This window comes from Chiloscyllium plagiosum, chromosome 36 (genome assembly GCF_004010195.1).
Source record: "Chiloscyllium plagiosum isolate BGI_BamShark_2017 chromosome 36, ASM401019v2, whole genome shotgun sequence".
NCBI classification, from domain to species: Eukaryota; Metazoa; Chordata; class Chondrichthyes; order Orectolobiformes; family Hemiscylliidae; genus Chiloscyllium; species Chiloscyllium plagiosum.
In genome coordinates, this window is record NC_057745.1 from 35,988,059 (window position 1) to 36,011,282 (window position 23,224).

Here is a 23,224-nt window from a genome sequence, read left to right on the forward strand (position 1 = left end):
TATGATTGTTTGTTAGGACCAAGGCTTTAATGAGGTCATGTGTTGGATGATCCTGGTGGAACCAACATTAGTGAGATTATCAGTGAGTAAGTGTCAATTGATAGCATGGTCAACACCTTCCAGATTGAGAGAAGAATGAAAGGGCTTTAACTGACTGAACAGGATTTGTCCAGCATTGTGTGGACAGGACATATATGGACAATTACACCTACTTGAAATCTACTGCAACTCTAACTTTTCCAGTTGTGATGAAAGAACAAGAAACATTATGTCTTGCTTACAGTAAAGATAGTGCCTGACAGTTATTTCCAGAATTTTATGTTGTTATTGAGATTAGCACAGAAATGAACAGGATACCAGCCTCCACCACTTCCTCTGGCAGCTCATTCCATACCCGCACCACACTGTGGAAAACGTTGCCCCTTAGGTCTCTTTTATATCTTTACCCTCTCACCCTAGGACAAAGTGAGGACTGCAGATGCTGGAGATCAGAGCTGAAAATGTGTTGCTGGAAAAGCGCAACAGGTCAGGCAGCATCCAAGGAGCAGGAGAATCGACGTTTCGGGCATGAGCCCTTCTTCAGGACCCTAACCAACTTTCCCCTCTCACCCTAACCAATTTTGGTGTCATCTCCAAACTTACTAACTATACCTCTTATGCTCCCATCCAAATCATTTATGTAAATGACAAAAAGTAGAGGACCCAGCACCCATCCTGTGGCACTCCACTGGTCACAGGCCTCCAGTTTGAAAAACAACCCTCCACCATCACCCTCTGTCTTCTACCTTTGAGCCAGTTCTGTATCCAAATAGCTAGTTCTACCTGTATTCCATGAGATCTAACCTTGCTAATCAGTCGAACACCTTACTGAAGTCCATATAGATCACATCTACCACTCTGCCCTCATCAATCCTCTTTGTTACTTCTTCAAAAAGCTCAATCAAGTTTGTGAGACATGATTTCCCACGCACAAAGCCATGTTGACTATCCCGAATCAGTCCTTGCCTTTCCAAATACATATACATCCTGTCCCTCAGGATTCCCTCCAACAACTTGCCCACCACCGAGGTCAGGCTCACTGGTCTATAGTTCCCTGGCCTGTCCTCACCACCCTTCTTAAACATTGGCACCACTTTTGCCAACCTCCAATCTTCTGGCATCTCACCTGTGACAATCGATGATACAAATATCTCAGCAATAGGCCCAGCAATCACTTCTCTAGCTTCCCACAGAGTTCTCGGGTACACCTGATCAGGCCCTGGGGATTTATCCACCTTTACCCGTTTCAAGACATCCAGCACTTCCTCCTCTGTAATCTGGACATTTTGTAAGATGTCACCATCTAGTTCACTACAGTCTATATCTTCCATATCCTTTTCCACAGTAAATACTGATGCAAAATACTCATTTACTATCTCCCCCATTTTCTGCGGCTCCACACAAAGGCCACCTTGCTGATCTGTAAGGGGCCCTATTCTCTCCCTAGTTACCCCTTTTGTCCTTAATGTATTTGTAAATATCCTTTGGATTCTGCTTAATCTATTTGCCAAAGCTATCTCATGTCCCCTTTTTGCCCTCCTGATTTCCCTCTTAAATATACTCCTACTTCCTTTATACTCTAAGGATTCACTCGATATATCCTGTCTATACCTGACATATGCTTCCTTCTTTTTCTTAACCAAACCCTCAATTTCTTTAGTCATCCAGCATTCCCTATACCTACCAGCCTTTCCTTTCACCCTGATAGGAATACACTGTCTCTGGATTCTCGTTTCTGAAGGCTTTCCATTTTCCAGCCGTCCCTTTATTTGCGAATATCTGCCCCCGATCAGCTCACAGCTCTGAGGTACATAATTACAAACATTCAGAACTCGTTGACTTACGTTCCTCATTTTATTCCTAAATAAGATGTGGCCCCTAAATCTAAGCTGTAAATCTAAAACATGTTGCAAACAGACTGACTTGCCAAGCCTCAAATATTTCACATTCCAACAAAATAATTTCTTAATCTGAACACCAGGGCATATAGGCTCAGACTACTCACTCAATCTCTTATTGGGCAATTCTTCATTCAAACACAAAGGGCAAACTAAACATAAATCAAAACCAACAACAATGTTGAAACTTAAAAAAAACGTTTATTATCAAAACTGCCTGGCAAACAAAAATTTACATTTTATAGTCTGAACATGATAATTACATTTGGGTGAATTTGCTACTCAACAGTATAAATGCAACAGAAACCAATATTTACTGTAGTGAGCACTGACAAGTGTTAGCTGGTGGAGATGCCTTTATACCTACTACCAGCCAATTGGGAATGAGATATAGAAAGCCAAACAGGCTCCTGTTGAGGCCTGAGTTCATCCACCAACACACAAAACTGAGGAACCCTCCCTCAAAAGTGGAGGCTGTGAAACAAGGACTTAACACAAGCATATATTAATTGCCATTGGTAACTGGATCTTCTTCCATATCTTCCTCCTCAACTTCATCAGTAGGACCTGGAAAATGAGAGTAAACCATTTATCTGATTTTGTACTAAAATTACTCAATTGAAACATAAGCTATTTTTAATAAATCACTTTTGACTAGACTAGCTTCTGAAGAGAGATATGCATCAGAACAAGTGAGCTGTCACGCAGCACATGCAAATCCCACCTGAAACATATGGTAACAGAACCTGGAGAGAAGGAAAGTTAAAAGCTGCTTTAATATGACAAGTTTCTGACATGCCCCACCACCTCCCTTCTGGGGGTGGGGGTGTGGCAGGGGAATTCTTCAACTTACACCAGCTGCTTTAATCACTCACATACAGGGCGATCTGGTTCAAGGTGACAGTTGCATTCCTCTGCAACTTCGCGCTATAGAAAAGTGCCCCAATGTTTGTGAGAAGATTTGTAGCTCAGGTGCTCGTTGCTGTGGTTCTGTTCGCCGAGCTGGAAGTTTTTGTTGCAAACGTTTTCGTCCCCTGTCTAGGTGACATCCTCAGTGCTTGGGAGCCTCTTGTGAAGCGCTTCTGTGGTGTTTCCTCCGGCATTTATAGTGGCCTGTCCCTGCCGCTTCCGGTTGTCAGTTTCAGCTGTCCGCTGTAGTGGCCGGTATATTGGGTCCAGGTCGATGTGTTTGTTGATGGAGATTGTGGATGGCACTCTATAAATGCCGGAGGAAACACCACAGAAGCACTTCACAGGAGGCTCCCAAGCACTGAGAATGTCACCTAGACAGGGGACGAAACGTTTGCAACAAAAACATCCAGCTCGGCGAACAGAACCACAGCAACAGGGGAATATATTATGGGGAACAAAGAAATGGCAGAAGAATTAAATGGCTACTTCAGATCTGTGTTCACTGGGGAAGACACAAGCAATCTCCCTGAGGTAACAGTGGCTGAAGGACCTGAACTTAAGGGAATTTATATTTGCCAGGATTTGGTGTTGGAGAAACTGTTAGGTCTGAAGGTTGATAAGTCTCCCGGGCCTGATCGTCTACATCCCAGGGTACTGAAGGAGGTGGCTCGGGAAATCGTGGATGCGTTGGTGATTATTTTCCAGAGTTCAATAGATTCGGGGTCGGTTCCTGAGGATTGGAGGGTGGCAAATGTTATACCACTTTTTAAGAAAGGTAGGCGAGAGAAAGCAGGAAATTATAGACCAGTTAGTCTGACCTCAGTGGTGCGAAAGATGCTGGAGTCTATTATAAAGGATGAAATTACGACACATCTGGATAGTAGTAACAGACATGGGGAGAATGTGCAAACTCCACACAGTCAGTTGCCTGAGGCAGAAATTGAACCCGGGTCTCTGGCGCTGTGAGGCAGCAGCACTAACCACTGTGCCACCGTGCCACCCACAAGGTGTGAGGCAGTAATTCTACATTTAATGTCACTGTAATATAATATAATGACTTGGAACAATGAATAGAATGTCTCCACATGACACAATGTTAATGTCAGTTGAAAAGAAATTCAGAAATTTCTGTGAAAGCTTACAGAAAGCTTTCATGGATACAAAGACAGGGAGGAGGAAGTGAGGACTGCAGATGCTGGAGATCAGACTGGAGGAGTGTGGCGCTGGAAAAGCACAGCTGGGCAGACAGCATCCAACGAGCAGGAGGATTGACGTTTCGAGCATAAGCTCTTTGTTAGGAATGAGGCATGTGGCCTAAAGAGGCTGAGAGGTAAATGGGGGAGGGGACCATGGCAGGTGGGACTTGGGAGAAGGTAGCTGGAAATCTGATAGATCGATGAACGTGGGGGTGAAGGTAGAGGGGAGGGATGGAGCAGATAGGTTGGAAGGAAGACGTACAGGTAGGACAGTTCAAGAGTGCAGAGTTGGAGGGTTGGGTCTGGGATGAGGTGGGGGGGAGAGAATATGAGGAAACTGGTGAAATTGATATTGATGCTTTATGGTTGGAGAGTTCCAAGGGGTTCTTCCTCCAGACACACGTCGAGTGGCTTAGATTTGACAGTGGGAGGCCCAGGACTTGCATGTTTATGGCAATGTGGGAGGGGGAGTTGAAGTGGTCAGCCAGAGTAGTGGGGTTGTTTGCCAAACTTGAACTCCCCTTCCCACACTGCCAAGGACATGCAAGTTCTGGGCCTCCTCCTAATCCTAGCCACCCAACGCCTGGAGGAAAAAGGCCTCGTCTTCCACCTTGGAACCCTCCAACTACACAGCATCTATGTATTTTTCACCAGTTTCCCCATCTCCCCTCCCCCCACTTCATCCCAGAGCCAACCCTCAAATTGGCACCACCCTCTTGAACTTTCTTACCTGACCATTTTCCTTACACCTATCTGCTCCACTCGCCCCTCCAACCTATCACCCCACCCCCGACCTATCACCATCACCCCCCACCTCCATCTACCTATCACTTTCCCAGCTACCTTCCCCACCCTATTTAACTCTCAGGCTGCCACCCCCATAACACCCTGCCCCATTCCTGATGAAGGGTTTATACCCAAAACATGGATTTTCCTGCTCCTCGGATGCTGCCTGATCTGCGGTGCTTTTCCAGCACCATACATTTCGACTCTGATCGATGTTTTGGGCATAAGCCATTCTAATTACCTTACTGTACCCACATGTGAACATATAAAGATACCCAGTCCCCCAAGTGCAAAGTGTAAATGGGAACAGTGGTGAATTTGCCACCCCAAAGCCACCAAATGTCTGAGAAAATTTAATCATGAGGAAGGAAGAGACTGTGAGAGGGAATACTATGCCTTTCTTCCCCCTGCAGTGTGCAAACCTCTGTGGTCCAAACGCAGCTTTGATCTCTGAAACTAGTGGTCAATGTGTCAGTGTGCCAATCAGCAGCACAATACCTCGGTGTGCCAGCCAAATTTATAGCAAACATCGGCATGGGGATGGGAGTGGGTGAGATGGAGTCTTTGTAATACGAAAGACAAATTAAAAAACAAAGAGAAGGTGGTGCAGCAGATAAATGGGGTGGGAATGTAGTGAGTGGACAGGTGGAGACTCACTCAAGACAGAGTAAAAAGGATTGACAGATGAAGAGATTGTTGATATTAAACTAAGGAAGGAGATAATCTAGACAGGTCACATTGGGTACTATATGAATAGCTGAAATTAGGTTGGCTATGCTCAAAGCAAGACGAAAGTGAGGACTGCAGATGCTGGAGATTAGAGTCAACAGTGTTGTGCTAGAAAAGCACAGCAGGTCAGACAGCATCCAAGGAGGAGAATCGACGCTTCGGGCAAAAGCCATTCATCAGGCATGAGGTTATAAGCCGAGAGCGTGGGGAGAGAAAAAAAAAGCTGAAAGTGACCCACATTATAACAGGACCTGGAATGTGAGGGACAGTCATAGACATGGAAGATGATGTTCATGCTCTAAAATTGTTAAACTTGATGTTGAGCCCTGAAAGCTGTAAGATCCCAAGCTGAAGATGAGGTGCTGTTCTTCTTCCAGCTTGCGTTCAGCCTTGCTGGAGCACAGCAGCAGACCTGAGACAGAAATGTTGGCATGTCAACACGGTGATGCGTTGAAATAGCAGGCAACCAGAAACTGAGGGTTATTTTTTAAACAGAACGTAGGTGCCCCAATACGCAGCAACCCAGTCTGCATTTTGTCTCAGTCACCGAACTTGAAACATTAACTGTTTTCTCTCTGCAGATGCTGCCATAGCTGCTGAGTTTCTTCAACAATGTCTGTTTTTATTTGTTTCAGATCTCCAACATCTGCATTTGTTTTATTTTGCCTTTCAGTCTAGTTTGATGGGTTCTGAAGTGGTTGCAAGTCCAGTGCACGAATGGGATGATTTCAGTTGTCTCTCACAATGTTGGTCAGCTCTTTCTCCAATCAGGCGTCACTATTTTCCTCAGACAGAAGTTAAGACTGTCAAAGAATTAACGGGAATGTTTGACCACTCCAGTGATGTGTGATCCCTAAAGCATTTCTGGTAGTCTCCGGTGACAGGAGTTCTGAAGAAAGCAGTTGTTTGAAAACAATTTCGACCCAGTGTATTTGACTGACCCATGCTGGCTTGAAAGAGGACTCTGTTATGCCCCCTTCATTGCCAAACTTGTGAAGTTTTGTGAAGGTACCACTGGCGATATTTCTCCAATGTTTTCAAATGTCTGCTGTGGATTTTGCATTCTCTGACGCTTACTGAAGCACGAGGGTCATTGCCGCCTTATAAACCATGACCTTAGTCTCAGATTTGCGATCCTGGCCCTCAAATATTCTTTTACCCAGATGAACAAGGGCTGAATTGATTGTTTGGAAATGAAGAATTTAATTATCTATGCCTGCCTTCTCTCCTGTTTTCGAGAAGTAGGAGACAATGTTCTGGATCTCAGTTTGCGTCAGCATGTACACAAGCACCATCTACATAATGAAGCCCCCATGACTGAGGCAGGAGTGATTCAGTTTTTAGTTTAGAAGTTGATACAGGTGATGCAGGTTGAACATTGCCGTCAGCTTTGTAGATTATTCCCACATGTGTAGGTAATTTGCTGGAGGCACAAGATACAATCCACAAAGACATGATCAGGAATATTAAGGACTCACATCTCTAAGTTTGTGCCTGGTCTCTATGATTCCTACTTTATCAGAATACTTATGCCTGTAGCTCACTAAATTTGTTGAGCCTGCTCTATGCATTTAGGCACACGCTCACTGTCTCTGTTTTTTTCTCTATTGATGATTGTTTATCATAGTCCTCTGTATTCTCTACAGCTCATAATAATGCTGCATCCTGACACCACCTCATCCAAACCTGCCAAACTTCAAACATTCCCACACAACATTAGTTATCTTTTTGCATGGACTCTGGCACCAGCTGCAAAGTTTAATTTGTCAGTCATGTTTACAACTGATCGCAACACTTAGCTGAAGGTCTCCCTCTTTTCATCACATATAAATCTATCTTGCCTCACTGAGTAATCCAAGGATTACCACTCTGAGGTTCTGCTACTGAAAATGCTCTTGAAATTATCTGCAGCTTTTGTCCTAATTACTTCACAGGTTCCGTCATAGACCATTATTTCTGTTTGCTCATTTGAAATTCCAGAATTGAGAGCTTTCCTAATAAATCTTTAAGATTTTAATCGAGTTAAATTGTCCATCAGTAAGGTACGCTTTCTACTGGTCAGAAAATATTGCAGGACTTATCCAGCAGTACAAGCGAGACTGTTTGATTTGATACACCAACATATATACATAGTAGAAAAAAAACTGGGAGTAAACACAAGTATTACTAGAGTGGTAGAAATAAACTAGTACAGAAGACAAGGCTGGAACTTGGAGAGATTACAGAATCTGCAGGCATAGCCTGATGAGCACAGGACTGTGGTCAATGTCAGTCATGTTTAGGCTCCCTAGATGTAACTATCATGGTTTTGTCATTTTGATCGCAAAGAGGTAAAGAACTGTGTCTCAAAGAATGAGAACAATGGGCATTCAATGACAGAACCATCGTGTACATGAAGGACTGAGTGGGCTTAGTGAAAGAAAAGCTTTTCCTTGCTCAGGAATGTTTGATCTTATGTCTCTAAATGATAACCACTCACCAGACTTCCTGTCCCTCCCTGGGATCTGTCCAGCCTGCAGCATGCCTTTCAGTTTCTCCACCTCAGCCAGTGTTGATGCATTGGCAATAGCATTCTGCAAATTAAATAGGGATTTTAACTTAATTTCAACATAAAGCATTTCAGACTATTAAAAGATTCAGGGTGCTTCAATAATGCCCAAGCCTTCAGCAATTTCACAATTCTGTGCTAAACTGCTACAATACATGAAGCATAGGTGACCAGGCAAAACAGCCAGAGCAAACAAAGAGGATCGATGAGGGTACTGCAGTAGATGTTGTCTATGTGGATTTTAGTAAGGCCCCATTTGGCAGATTGGTCAAAAAAAGTTAAGTCCATGGGACACAGGGTAATATGTCGTATTGGATCCTAAGTTGGCTTAGTACCAGGAAACAAAGGGTAATTGTCACACTGTTGTTTGATTTAAACATTAACAATTTCGACTTGAATATGGGGGGGGTCTGGATTAGAATGGTGCTGGAAAAGCACAGCAGGTCAGGCAGCATCCAAGGAGCAGGAAAATCGACGCTTCGGGCAAAAGCCCTTCATCAGGAATAGGGGGCATCTTGAACATGGGGGCACAATTGGGAAATTTGAGACAACACAAAAAAATTGGCTGCGTAGTGGACAGTGTGGAGATGAGATGTAAGCTCCAAAATGATATGGAAGGGCTGGTGAATTGGACAGCGAAGTGGCAGATGAAGTTTAACTCTGATAAGTGTGAGGTAATGAATTTAGGGAGGTCAAATTGTAAAAGTGAATATACAATAAACAGCATACACAGAGGGGTAGATGATCTTGGTGTCATAATCGTGGGTATGCTTGCCGAGCGGGAAAGTTGATTTGCAGACATTTCATCCCCTGTCTAGGCGACATCTTCAGTGCTTTGGAGCCTCTTGTGAAGCACTGCTGTACTGTCTCTTCTGGAATTTATTTGGTTCCATTCCTGCTGCTTCTGTGTGCTGGTTCCGGTAGTTCGTTGTAGTGGCTGATCTATTCGGTCTAGGTCTACGTGCATGTTGAAGTCGTCCGCGGATGAGTGCCATACTTATAGAAATTCTCTGGCTGTCCTCTGTTTGGCTTGTCCTGTGATCGTTGCGTTGTCCCAGTCAAATTTGTGGCCCTTGTCATCTGTACTACTAGGGACAGCTGGTCGTGGTATTTAGTGGCTGGTTGGTGTTTGTGGATGCGGATTACTAGTTGTCTGCCTGTTTGTCCTATACAGTGTTTCGTGCAGTCTTTGCATGTTGTCATCTGATCGTTGCTGTTGGATTATGGGCTGTCATGGATCCCAGTGGTCAGAGAAGTCTCAATATGGCTATTGAGCTAGCTCATGGCATGTCCTTGTTGCATTGTTGGTCTGTTAGGTATATGCAGATGAAGTTGCGGGGATATACGATGTAGATGTGTTCTTCTTTTTCCCTTCATTAGTCAGGAGTGTTGCAGTGTGTTGTAACCCTTTTGGAACAGGGTCCTAATACTGCTTCTCTGGTGTGTTCAGGTGGTTGCTGTTGTAGTTCAGGACCTGGTTGGCGTGTGTGGCTTTCCCCAGATATGCCTGCAACTTCATCTGCAGAAACCTAACAGACAAACATGACGAGGACATGCCACGAGCTAACTTAATTGCCACGCTATCTCCCCGACTCCAGTGATACCTGAAAGATCACCAAAGCTTCCACTATCTCTTCAGCTACCTCCATCAGAACTCTAGCATGTTGTCCATCTGGTCCAGATGATTTATTCACTTTCAGACCTTTCAGTTTTTCAAGCACCTTCTCTTTGGTGATGGACACCGTACTCATCTCTGTGGTTTTGTATTTTTGGAATTTAGAGCCAAAGAGATGTACAGCATGGAAACAGACCTTTCGGTCCAACTTGTCCATGCCGACCAGATATTCCCAACCCAATCTAGTCCCACCTGCCAGCACCCGGCCCATATCCCTCCTTTTTAATCGTACCAGCGTCCAACACTTCCTCTGGCAGTTCATTCCACACACACACCACCCCCTGTGTGAAAATGTTGCCCCTCAAGTCTCTTTTATATCTTTCCATTCTCACCCGAAAGGTATGACCTCTAGTTCTGGACTCCCCCACCCCAGGGAAGAGACTTTGTCTACTTATCCTATCCAATGATTTTATAAGGTCACCCCTCAGCCTCCGACACTCTAGGGAAAACAGCCCCAGCCTATTCAACCTGTCCCTATAGCTCAACTCCTCCAACTCTGGCAACATCCTTAAAATCTTTTCTGAACCCTTTCAAGTTTCACAACATCCTTCCAATAGGAAGGAGACCAGAATTGCACGCAATATTCCAACTGTGGCCTAACCAATGTCCTGTACAGCTGCAACATGACCTCCCAACTCCTGTACTCAATACTCTGACCAATAAAGGAAAACACCTTCTTCACTATCCTATGTACCTGTGACTTCACTTTCAATGAGCTATGAACCTGCACTCCACTGTGTCTTTCATCGTGAAGGCTGACGCAAACTAATTATGCAGTTCCTCAGCTATCCACCTTTGTCCCATATCCCTATACCTAAAAATAAAATCAGTCTCACATTTAGAATTTTCAGCTACATATTACCAATTGCCATTTGTAAAAGAAATATCTAAAAATCTACCAAAACATTTTTCCTAATTTCAATACTTAAGGGTCTCGTTTAAATTTCTGACACTGTCCTTGGTTTTCAACTCAACCAGGAATGCTGTTTTTATCTCTTAACATCCCTCATGTCCTTGAGGTGGTGGTGAGATGCCTTCTTAAGCCAATGCAGTCAATTTGACACAGAAAAAACCCACAGTGAAGGAACAGTGATATATTTCAAAGTCAGTATGGTGAATGCCTTGGAGGGAATCTTGGTGGTGGTGGTTCCATGCATCTGCTTTCCACATCCTTGCAGATGATAAAGGTTGAAGTTTGAAAGGTACTGTGTAAGGGACTTCGGTGAATTTCTCCAGTGAATCAAAAAGACTTACAGGATGTTACCAAGACTGAAATGTTTGCGTTATCAGGAGAGGTTGGATAGGCTGGGACCTTTCCTCTGAACCATAGGAGGCTGAGGGGGTGACCTTATAGAGGTTTATAAAATTATGAGGGGCATAGATGAAGTGAATAGCCAAGGTCTATTCTCCAAAGTAGGGGAGTCAAAAACCAGAGGGCACAGATTTAAGATGAGAGGTACCTGAGGGACAATTTTTTCACACAGAAGGTGGTATATACATGCAACAAGCTGCTGGAAGAAAGGTCGAGGTAGGTACAATTACAACATTTACAAGACATTTGGACAGATACATGGATAGGAAGGATCTAGAGGAATATGGGACAAACATGGGAAAATGGGATCAGTTCAGTTTAGGAAACTTGGCTGGCATGGACGAATTGGGCCAAAGGACCGGTTTCCATGCTGACTATCTTAAAACCTGTGCTGTCAAGTAATCCTAACCACCCTCTTTCCCATTCATGGGCTCCCTAGCTAACCCCAAATGCCCGTCACCCTGAATCCTCCTCAAGTTAATATCACAGTTTCACAATTTCCCTATAACTCTGCACTGAACCCAAACTAGAGCCCCAACTTCTCCCAATAACATCACACTTTGCATGATGCAATTACCTTTGAAGTGAAAATGGCTAGCATCTCCCTAAGCCACACTGTGGCAAAGCTATCCCTGCTACAACAATTCTGTATACAGACCTCTTCTAACTGCCAGTAACATATAAGATCAATGTATTCTAAGACTAACATCCACTTAACTGACCCCAAGTTCTAACAGCAGAGATCTTTATTTGCCTCTATACAAGTGTGTTTGTATACACATTCTCCCATCTATTAACAGCTCCAATGCTGGTCATACAGTTAGTATTATTTAGCCCAGTAATTGCCCTGACTCTGAATCAAGAAGGTATCTGACTCATGAACATATTGAGAATGATGTGCAAAATGTCTACTAGATTCACCAAATATTATTCCATTCTATTCATGTCTCACCAAGCTCTTGCTGGTAGATTTTTGCTGGGTAAAAATATCAAGGAAAGTGGAGCAAATTAAGTCAGCTATGATCTAATTGAATGGCAGAATGAACCTTTATTATGGACCAGACCAGAGCCCCCTCAAAAATATATTAAGATACACTGACGCAAACTTTTTTTGTTTTAAGAGATGTGTTTACCTTATTAGCTTTGAGCAGACCATTTGGCACCTCTGTCTCAACCTTTCTTCATTTAAAAAAAAAGATAAAAACTCCTCTTCAAGACATAATATCACACTTTACTTCTCTTCCTCTGATCATTTCACCCAAAAACTTTTCATCAAGCTCAATTCAACATTACTCTAGCACTGGCTTTAATGATCTCCCCTCTGATCTGAACTATTTTCAAGAAATAGTAAAATGCCTATGTTTTAAGACTTCTCAACTGTCCAAGGGTAGCTCTCCACAACCTAACCCATGATTGTTCATTTCTCTTCAGTCCCTTTATTTCAAATTTCCAGCTTTTACCCTTAACACATTACCCATCAAACCCACATACAACTTACCTTAATTGCTTCTACTTCAGGTGCAGAAGGACCAGTCTTTTTCTTCTCTCCTGACAATCCTGCACCTGGTGTGAAACTTCAAAACAAAATACATACCAGTCATTTAAGAGTTCCCTAAAATCTTCTCTGGACCTTTAAAGCCACAAAGTTTAAAAACCAGTGCAGTATCTGATCTTTTCATAAACTGATACATTTTACATTGCTCCCTGTAATGGAGCATTACTTGAAACAGCTTCCCTCAGAAACAATATTGTGCTAGAAAGGCAGCACTTTAGTCATGATCAAGAAACCAGCAATTTGGAAAGCCTGACCTTTCCCTCCCCACACAAAAAATAAAGCCCTCTTCTTTATCAGGGCTGGTTTTTAATCTATCTTTAAACCCCATCCCGTGTTTCTGAGGCAAGACATCAAGTCAAATTTAGTATCTGTATCTTACGTCTTTGTTTTCTTGGTAATATCCTTTGCAAGTTGCGCCCCACGTTTGCCTTTGAACATTCGATCCGCTTCCTGACGTTCCTGTGGCAATACATCACATCCAATTACAGTCGACTCTTTCCAGTCAAGTTAGCATCTGCCCATAGCTCGAGGAATACAATGACATAATCTACACTATACTTTATTCTAGGGTGCACAAAAGGCAACAGGATCAGATTGGAATCCCAGGAATGCCCACCACTTGCAACCATTTACGAAGGTGGGAGTAATTTCTAAGAAACCTTTGCTCAGTCATCAGGAAGATCAAACATGCTGTAGCTCACACTGAACATCCACCTGCACTAAAAAACATTGATAGTTTCAAGAGAGGCAACAATTACAAACTTTGGTTGGACTCTAAAAGCAACTATGGGAAAAAGCAGGCGAGTAGGTAAAACCAAAGTATAACAAATCTTCACAGGAAGCAATCAGATGTCAAAGATCGAGCACATATAATTTAAGATAGAGAGCAGATTTTAAAGTCAGCACAATATAGAATAGGTGTCTTATTATCCTGTCTGAAATGTCATGCAAAGTTTTATTAAAGACACTGCACAAATGCAGGTTCCTGCTTAAAAAAAATTAATATCCACTTTATTCTAAAAGCTATTAATCAGGATCTTGATTTATTTACTTTGGCAATGTGATTTTGGCAATTTCTAGGAATGAGGTATCTGCTTTAATATCTTAACACTCAGATGAAACTCTGGAAATAACATCATGAGCCTACTTAATTAAAGTCAGTCAACATAGCATAAAACCCAGCTACATGGCATAATTGGCTAAAGTGTGCCTTTCAATCCAAGTCACTAAATAAAAACAAAATAGTAGAGAAAAAAAACTCTCCAGTCAAAATTACAGTGTGCACTTTTTATACTAAAATACCTTGAGTAAGGTCCAAGCAGGTAACAATAGCAAATAATTTAAAATTGCAACATTGGCCTGAAAGTATTATCAAGTAAAGAACACAGCTAGATCCAGTGGACTACTTCCCAAGTTCCAATAAAGTAAGAAACTTGGATTAATAGTTCTATGATGGAAAAACAATCCTCAATGATGCAAAAATAGGGAAGATTATTCATCAACAACTTACTAACAATATGAACTCCAGCAACAATCGGCATAGGTGTAATGATCAGAAGATCATAAGAAATAGTAAAAGGATTAGGCTATTTGGCCCATTGAGGCTGGACTACCATTCAGTAGGATCACAGCGGATCCAACATTCCGCCATTTCCTTAAGCCCTTCACCCACTGATCAAAAATCTCTCAGCCTTAAATCACGATGTACTATCGACCTTCCAACAGCCAGCACATAATAAAAGGAAAGTATATGTTGACAGATTTTGAAAAGATGTAAAGGCAGCATGGTTGTTGTGGTGGGTGATTTTAACTTCCCCTATACCGACTGGGATTCACTTCGTGCTTAGGGCTTGTATGGGACAGAATTCGTAAGGACCATTACCGTTCAAGAGTATTTCTTGACACAGTATGTAAACAGTCCAACCAGGGAAGGGGTTATACTGGACCTGGTTTTGGGAAATGAGCCCAGCTAGGTGAGTGAAGTTTCAATGAGGGAGCATTTCAGGAGTAGTTAGCATAATACCGCGAGTTTTAAGATACTCATGGATAGGGATAATAGCAGTCTTCGGGTGAAGGCGTTAAATTGAGGGAAGTTGAAAAGCGTGGTGCTGGAAAAGCGCAGCAAGCCAGGCAGCATCGGAGGAGCAGGAGAATTGACTTTTCGGGCATAAGCTCTTCTTCAGGAATAGAGATGTGGCTGTGGGAGTGAGTCTGTTTCAGGGCGTGGCTGAAGAGCTTCAGGGCAGAGGAGATGACCTTGGGGGTGCAGTGAGAGAGGGACTCACTGAGATCCTTGTAGAGGGAGGAGGAGAGCTTCTTCAAGGTAGGCATCTTGCAAGAGGATTCGCAGTAGGTTAAGATCAACTAGGAGAAAGTGAGGACTGCAGATGCTGGAGACCAGAGTTGAAAAGTGTGGTGCTGGAAAAGCGCAGCAGGCCAGGCAGCATCCGAGGAGCAGAAGAATCAACGTTTCGGGCATAAGCCCTTCTTCAGGAATTGAGGGAAGGCAAACTACAACAATATTAGGCACAAACTGGAGAACTTTGATTGGAGGTGACTGTTTGAAGGTAAATCCACACGGGACCTATGGGAGTATTTCAAACAGCAGTGTTTAAGAGTTTAGGAACGGCACATTCCTAAATGAAGGATAGGTATGGCAAGTTACAGTGAACCTTGAGATGACCTTGGTCAAAAAGAAAAAGGAAGCATATATATGGTTTAGGAGGATGGGAACTGATGATGCCCTTTAAGTATACAAGGAAAATAGGAAAAGACCTCAACAAGGAATTAGAAGGGCTAAAAGGGGTCAAGTAAAGTCGTTAGCAAACAGGATTAAGGAGAATCCTAAGGCTTTTTATACATATATAAAAAGCAAGAAGGTAGCCAGGGAAAGGGTTGGCCCAATCAATCAGAAGAGGCTTCAAGGTAGAAACAGAGGATGGTGGTGGAGGATTGCCTTTCAGATTGGAGGCTGTGACCAGAAGTGTGCCACAAGGATCAGTGCTGGGTCCATTGCTTTTCATCATTTATATAAATGATTTGGATGTGAACAGAGAAGGTACAGTTGGTAAGGTTGAAAATGACATGAAAATTGGAGGTGGAACAGACAGCGAAGGTTTCCTCAGAGTATAATGGGATCTTGATCACATGGGCCAATGGGTTGAGGAGTGGCAGATGGAGTTTACTTTAGATAAATGTGAGGTGCTGCATTTTGGAAAAGCAAATCAGAGTAGGACTTATATACTTAATTGTCAGATCCTGGGGAATGCTGCTGAACAAAATGCAAGTTCATAGCTCTTTGAAATTAGAGTCGCAGGTAGATAGGATAATGAAGGTGGAGTTTGGTACGTTTTCCTTTATTGGTCAGAGTACTGAGTACAGGAGTTGGAAGATCATGTTGTGGCTGTACAGGACATTGATTAGGCCACTGCTGGAATATTTCACACAGTTCTGGTCTCCTTCCTCTCGGAGGGATGTTGTGAAATGTGAAAGGGTTGAGAAAAGATTTACAAGGATGTTGCCAGGGTTGGAGGATTTGAGCTTTAGGGAGGGGCTGAATAGGCTGGGTATTCTTTTCCCTGGAGCATTGGAGGCTGAGGGGTGACATTATAGAGGTTTACAAAGTAACAAGCAGCATGGATAGGATAAATAGACAAGGTCTTTTCCCTAGGGTGGGGGAGTCCAGTACAAGAGGGCATAGGTTTACAGTGAGAAGGGAAAGGTATAAAAGGGACCTAAGGCGCAACTTTATCACAGAGAAGGTTGTGCTTGTATGGAATGAGCTGCCAGAGGAAGTGGAGGAGGCTCGTACAATTACAGCACTTAAAAGGCATCTGAATGGGTACGTGAATAGGAAGGGTTTACAGGGATATAGGCCAAAAGCTGGCAATTGGGCATGCATTAGAATCGGATATCTGGTGGGCATGGACGAGTTGGACCATGGGGTCTGTTTCCATGCTGTATATCTCTATGACGAGGTTGGTGAGGTACTAAACGAATACTTTGTATTCACCAAAGACAAAGAATTGGTGGAGGATGATTTCAGGGAAGAGACTGTCAAATTTCTAAGCCAAGTTGCTATTAAAAAGGAAGAGTTGTTGTGCTTTCTAAAAAGGTTTAAGGTAGCTAAGTCCCCGGATTCTGATGGGACCTGTCCCAGAATATTAAGGGAGGCAAGCGAACAAATTGCTGGAACACTGATAAACATCTCTGTATTCTGTCTGGCAACAGGCGAGGTCCCAGAGGACTGGAGAATAGCCAATACTGTCCCATTGTATAAGAAGGGTAACAGGAATAATCCTGGAACTTAGAGATCTGTGAGCCTCATGTCAGTGTAGGGAAATTATTGGAAAAGACTCTCAGGAACAAGATCTATATTTGGAAGCGAATGGACTTTTTGTTTTAATTCATTCACAGGATGACGGCATCACTGGCTAGGCCAGTATTTATTGCTCATCCCAAATTCCCGAGAGGGCACTTAAGAGTCAACCACATTGCTGTGTGCCTGGGGTCACATGTAGGCCAGACCAGGTAAGGATGGTGGTTTCCTTCCCTAAACGTCATTACTGAACCAGATGCATTTTTTCAACAATGGATTCATGGTTATCATTAGACTCTTAAATCCAGATTTTTAAAAAACTGAATTCAAATTCCATCATCTGCTATGAGAGGATTTGAACCTAGGTCCCTATTAGCGACAGACAGCATGATTTTGTGGGGGGTGGTCGTGCCTCACTAACTTGATCAAGTTTTTTGAGGAGGTGACAAAGGTGATTGATGAGGGAAAAGTTGTTGATGTTGTCTACATAGACTTCAATAAAGCCTTTGACAAGATCCGTCATGGCAGACCGGTACAAAAGGTGAGGTCACAGTGAGCTGGCACGATCAATACAGAACTGGCTTAGTCATAACAGACAGAGGGTAGTGGTGGAAAGATGCTTTTTGGAATGGAGGTTGTGACTCGTGGTGTTCCACAGGGATAAGTGTTGGGACCTCTGCTGTTTGTGATCTACATAAATGATTTGGAGGAAAATGTAGCTGATCTAATTAGTAAATTTGCAGACAATACAAAGATTGGTGGAGTTGTGGATAGTGAGGAAGATTATCACAGGACACAGCTGGATATGGATCAGTTGGAAGCAAGGGCACTAAAATGGCAGAGGGAGTTTAATTCAGAAAATTATGAGGTGATGCATTTTGGAAAGTTGAGTACAGATGGAAATTATACAATGAATGGTTGAACCACTAGAGGAGTATTGATATGCAGAGTGATTGGGGTGTGCAGGCCCACAGATCACTGAAGGTGGCAGTGCAGGTAGATAAAGCACTAAAAATGGCCTCCCGCATGCCTGCCTTCATTGGAAGTGGCACTAAGTAGTCAAGTTATGCTGCAGCTTTTTTGAATTTTAGTTAGGCCACATTTAAAATATTGCATATGGCATGGAGACGGTGGTAAGTATGAGGCATTCTCCCAAAGTGGAGAGGTTAATTACTAGTGGATACAGGTTCAAGGTACAGGGGGAGAAATTTAAAAGGGATATGAAAGACACATTTTTCACAAAGGGTGGTGAGTACCTAGGACATACTGCCAGAGGTGGTGGTGGAAGCAGACACTAGCAGCATTCAAGAAACACCTGGCTAATACATAAACAGGAAGGGAATAGAGGGATACAGATCCTTTTAGCGAAGACAGTTCTCGTATGGAAGGGCAAGATGTGTTGGCGCAGGCTTGGAGGGATGAAGGCCTGTTGCAGTGTTGTATTGTTCTTTGGACAGAAAGACTCTATGCCCACAATTCTCTATGACAAGGCGTTCCAAAGATTCACAACCTTCAGAAGGAATTCCTCCTCACCTCAGTCTTAAATTGATGCCCCTTTATTCTGACACCATGCCCTTTATTCCTAGACTCTCCTATGAGGAGAAACATCCTCTCAGCACTTACCCTGTCAAGCCATTTACGTTTCAATAAGATCACCTCTTATTCTTCGAAAGTCCGTTTTAGTTTTCAATCTTAAGTCAATCCCTCCATACCAAGGATCATCCCAAAGAACTTTCTCTGAATTGCAAATGAAATGACATCTTTCTTTAAATAAGGGACCAAAACCGCTCCCAGTACTCTAGATGTGGTCTCACCAACACCATGTACATTTGCAATAAGAGTTCCAACCTCTTTTGAAAAAAGGCCAACATTCCATTAGCCTCCCTGATTATCTGTTGCACCAATGTGCTAGATTTCTGTGTTGTGCCTAAGTACCCCCAAGTCCCTTTGCTGCAGCTTTTCTCCATTTTAATAATATATTATGCTTTCCCTTCCAAAATAAACAATTACTCATTTTCTGACATGATAACCATCTGTCAACTTTTTGTCCACTTACATAACCTATCAACGTATCTCAAAATTGCTTGCATCCCTCTCGCAAGTTCCCTTTCCACCTATATTTCTGTGGAGGTGGTGATCAATCCCTCTTTTTCTCTCATTGATGAGTAATTCTGTTATTTAACTCCGCTCAATATTTCACCTATTTTCATGAAATCTACAAATTTGGCTACAGTACATTCACTTCTTTGATTCAAGTCATGATTATATATTATAAATAACTGCAGTTTCAGCAATGTTTCCTGTGGAACCCAATATGTTGCCAACCTGAAGAAAAACCTCTTATCCCACTTCAGCGCACACATTGTTCAGTTCCATTCATCAACATTAAGGGTTTGGGCAACACTCTGAGACCATGCCCTAGCTGCTGCACCACGTATGAAAGGATCACGCTCGCTCTCTCTCTCCCCCATGTTTACAACTAGAGTTACGAACAGAGGAAGATATGTCTTAAGTAAGATCACTATAAAATGCAAAATGCCTGTCATATGATTGCATCATTTCAGTCATGACTTAGGCATTTTTTTCTGGCCCTTATAAAATGCAACACAGTCAAAAACCCCTCGCACCCCAGTTATACTGTCTTACACCCTCTTCCATCAGGTAGAAAAGAACTGCTTCTTCCTGACTGTAAACAGACTCTTGAATGGACATCTCAAATGGTAATTCTGATCTCTCTCTCTGCATCTTGTTCTGTGTCTGTAACACTGCACTTTGTTATGCTACCATGATGCAATTTGTATGGGACAATCTGCTGAGAAAGCATGCAAAACAACACTTTTCACTGTACCTCAGTACATGTGACAACAATAAACCAAAATCAAAACATTGTGCGCAAAGCTAATAATGTTGAATCAGATCAAGATCAAACCTGTGTAAAAGTCTGAAAATCACTGGACCATACAATGGCATAATTAGGTCACCAAGTTAGGTTGGCTTAGTAAGATAGGTGAACATAAATTTACATTAATGAAGAGGAGGCTTTGTGTGCAGATATCTAGGTTACTAAATATGGTATGGCAGTATTTATGATTTTGTACCAAACAGCAGAGCAAATCAGGGGCTGGGTGAATTTGAACAATACTACAGGTGGAATATTTGCAATATTTGGTGCCTCATTATAAGGAAGACGTGGAAACAATGGAGCAGCACAGGTTCTCCGGGACACTACCTATCACAAAGGCAGATTGGAAACAGGTAATCAAGAGTACAGAAAGTTCTGACAAAACACAGGAATTAATGGATTTCACTTGTCACTGAGATTTCAATGAGGATTTAATTTTTTTTTAAATTAAGGGAAATTGCAAGAGAATTCTGTTACACACATTATCATAATGTAGAGTACACTGAAGCAAACTCTTGCTGAATGAAATCCTTTATGATATGAATTGGAAAGTGTTTAAAGGGAAGAGTACTCGAGAGGAATTAGGCTGGATGGGATATTAAGATTTAAGAAGAGAATGGAAATAGATTGGGCAAGATTGGGGCGAGACAGTGGTTAGCACTGCTGCTTCACAGCGCCAGAGACCTGGGTTCAATTCCCACCTCAGGCAACTGTCTGTGTGGAGTTTGTACATTCTCCCCGTGTTTGTGTGGATTTCCTCCGGTTTCCTCCCACAGTCCAAAGATGTGCAGGTTAGGTGAATTGGCCATGTTACGTGAAGGGGTAAATGTAGGGGAATGGGTCTGGGTGGGTTGGTGGTGTGGACTTGTTGGGCTGAAGGGCTGTTTCCATACTGTGAGTAATCTAATCTAAAAAAAGATAGTGGGGAGAAGAGTGGAATATAATGAATTTTCATTTTATAATTCTAATCTAGTGGATAAGGGAAAATCTCAAGGAAACTGTGCATTCAGGTATCAATTTTTTTCCATCCTTAAGATTTCAGAAGAGCCAACACTGCACACTTCAAGAAATGCACAAAACCAAGTACAAACAAGCTTCTCCCCTAAAAAAAGACAGAATATTCCATTTAAACAAAGATTTACAGCAGCAAACAATGCGACCAAAATGTGTTGCTGCAGTTGGTCTGAATCATACCTTCAGTTTCACTTTCTGGAAATCCAGGACTCTAACCTGTGGAACTTTATGGATCACATATAGACGATAATGCTTCTTGCTTGTTACCGGGTTCCTCAGGATGCTGTAAATTAACCATACTCATTATATAAACGCTTTGTATCAGATTGATCTGTGTCCGCTACAATAAGGACTGATGCAGGATATCAGTTCAATTTGTCTATCATCTCTCCACTTTAATTCCTCTCTCACCTTCTATACAACCAAAGCTTGCTTCCATATCTCTTTGCTTTTTAACTTATATACAGAAACTCCTTTTTTAAGGATTCTCATCCAGGATGAGATAGCAGGGGCAGCACGGTGGCTCAATGGTTAGCACTGCTGCCTCACGACACCAGGGACCTAGGTTCAATTCCAGCCTTGTACAAATGTCTGTAGGGAGTTTGCACATTCTCCCCAAGTCTGCATGGGTTTGCTCCGGGTGCTCCAGTTTCCTCCCACAGTCCAAAGATATGCAGGTCAGGTGAATTGGCCATGCTAAACTGCCCATAGTGTTACGTGCATGAGTCACAGGGAAATGGGTCTGGGTGGATTATTCTTCCGATGGTCGGTGTGAACTTGTTGGGCCTGTTTCCACACTGTAGGGAAACTAATCCACTTGGAAGTGCATGGTAAAATAAGAATTGAATCAGTATGGCTTCATCATGTCTGACAAATCTGTTAAATCTTTTGGAGGTGGTAATGAGCAAGTTGGACAAAGGAGAGCCAGTGGTCTGTATCTATTTCGATTTCCAGAAGGCCTCTGACAAGGTGCCACACAGGGGGCTGCTAAATAAGCTAAGAGCCCATGGGACTAGGGGCAAGGTATTGCAGTGGACAGAGATTAACTGACTGGCAAGAAGGCAAAAATAAAGAGGGCAGCCCATGACTAGTACAGTTTCAAAGGGGTCTGTGTTGGGACCACACTATTCATGTCATGCATTAATGACTTGGACAAAGGAACTGAGGGAATTGTTGCCAAGTTTGCAGATGACACAAAGTTAGTTGGAGGGACAAGTAATGCTAAGGAAGTGAGGAGACTGCATAAAAACTTGGTACAGGCTTGGACACAGGGCAAAGAAGTGGCAGATGAAATTCAATATGGGAAAGTAAAAGGCTATCCCTTTTGCAGAAAGATGTGGCATCGAAATCTAAAGGACTTGGGAGTACTAACTCAGGACTCTGAAAATTAACTTGCAGATTCCACTGGCAGTTAGGAAGATAAATGCAATGTTACCATTCATTTCAAGAGAGCCAGAATACAAGGGCAGGAATATATAGCTGAGGCCACATTTGGAATATTGTGAACAACTTTGGGCCCCATATCTCAGCTGGCAATGGACAAAGTCCAGAGAAGGTTTAAAAGAATGATCCTGGGGATGAAGAACTTATTATATGAGCTGTTGAGGACTTTGGGTCTGTACTTGATAGCGTTTAGAAGGATTATAGGGGAATCTGACTGAAACCTACAGAATACTGACCGTGGATGTGGAGACATTTCAACTAGTAGGAGAGACTAGGACCTGACAGCACAGCCTCAGCCTGAAGGGACAACACTTTGGAACTGGGTTGAGGAGGAATTTCTTTAACCAGAACAACCTTTTTTTGCAGCAGCAGAGAGTGGCAGGAGCTGGGCAGAAATGAAGTCGGAGCGCAGAGCTGGTTGGGAAAGCAAGTGATTGTTATTTGAGTGGAGAAGGAAGCCGAGACACTACACGTGTAGTGTCTCCCACCCTCCCTCCTCCTCTAACCTAAAAAAAAGGACTCAGTCGGCTGAACAGGTAAGCTACTTAGTGTTCTTGTTTTGGAGACTAAGTGTAGAGTTATGGCAGCGCAGGCAGTGGAATGTTCCTCCTGCAGGATGTTTGAGGTAGGGGTGACCACCGATGCTCCTGCCGACTTCATCTGCAGGAAATGCAGTCAGCTCCTGCACCTCACAGAACGTGTTAGGGAACTGGAGCTGGAGTTGGATGATTTTAGGATTATTCGAGAGGCTGATAGATAGAAGCTACAGAGACATAGTTATGCCAGAGAACAGAGGTAGCTGGGTAACAGTTAGAGGTGGGAAGGGGAGGAAGCAGGCAGTGCAGGGATCCCCTGTGGTCGTTCCCCTCAACAATAAGTATACCGCTTTGGATACTG

General features: G+C 42.9%; 1 protein-coding gene across 1 annotated transcript in view; it reads right to left on the minus strand.

The window, feature by feature from the left end:
- Window positions 1-2,118: 2,118 nt before the first annotated feature.
- Window positions 2,119-23,224, minus strand: part of snrpa1 (small nuclear ribonucleoprotein polypeptide A') — a 37,189-nt gene continuing 16,083 nt past the window's right edge. The window contains exons 5-9 of the mRNA XM_043677070.1: window positions 21,065-21,167; window positions 13,030-13,109; window positions 12,594-12,669; window positions 8,040-8,133; window positions 2,119-2,504 (exon numbers count right to left, since the gene is read on the minus strand). Coding sequence (XP_043533005.1) covers window positions 2,443-2,504; window positions 8,040-8,133; window positions 12,594-12,669; window positions 13,030-13,109; window positions 21,065-21,167 — 415 coding nt within the window. The 3' untranslated portion in view covers window positions 2,119-2,442. The remainder of the gene's footprint in view (window positions 2,505-8,039; window positions 8,134-12,593; window positions 12,670-13,029; window positions 13,110-21,064; window positions 21,168-23,224) is intronic.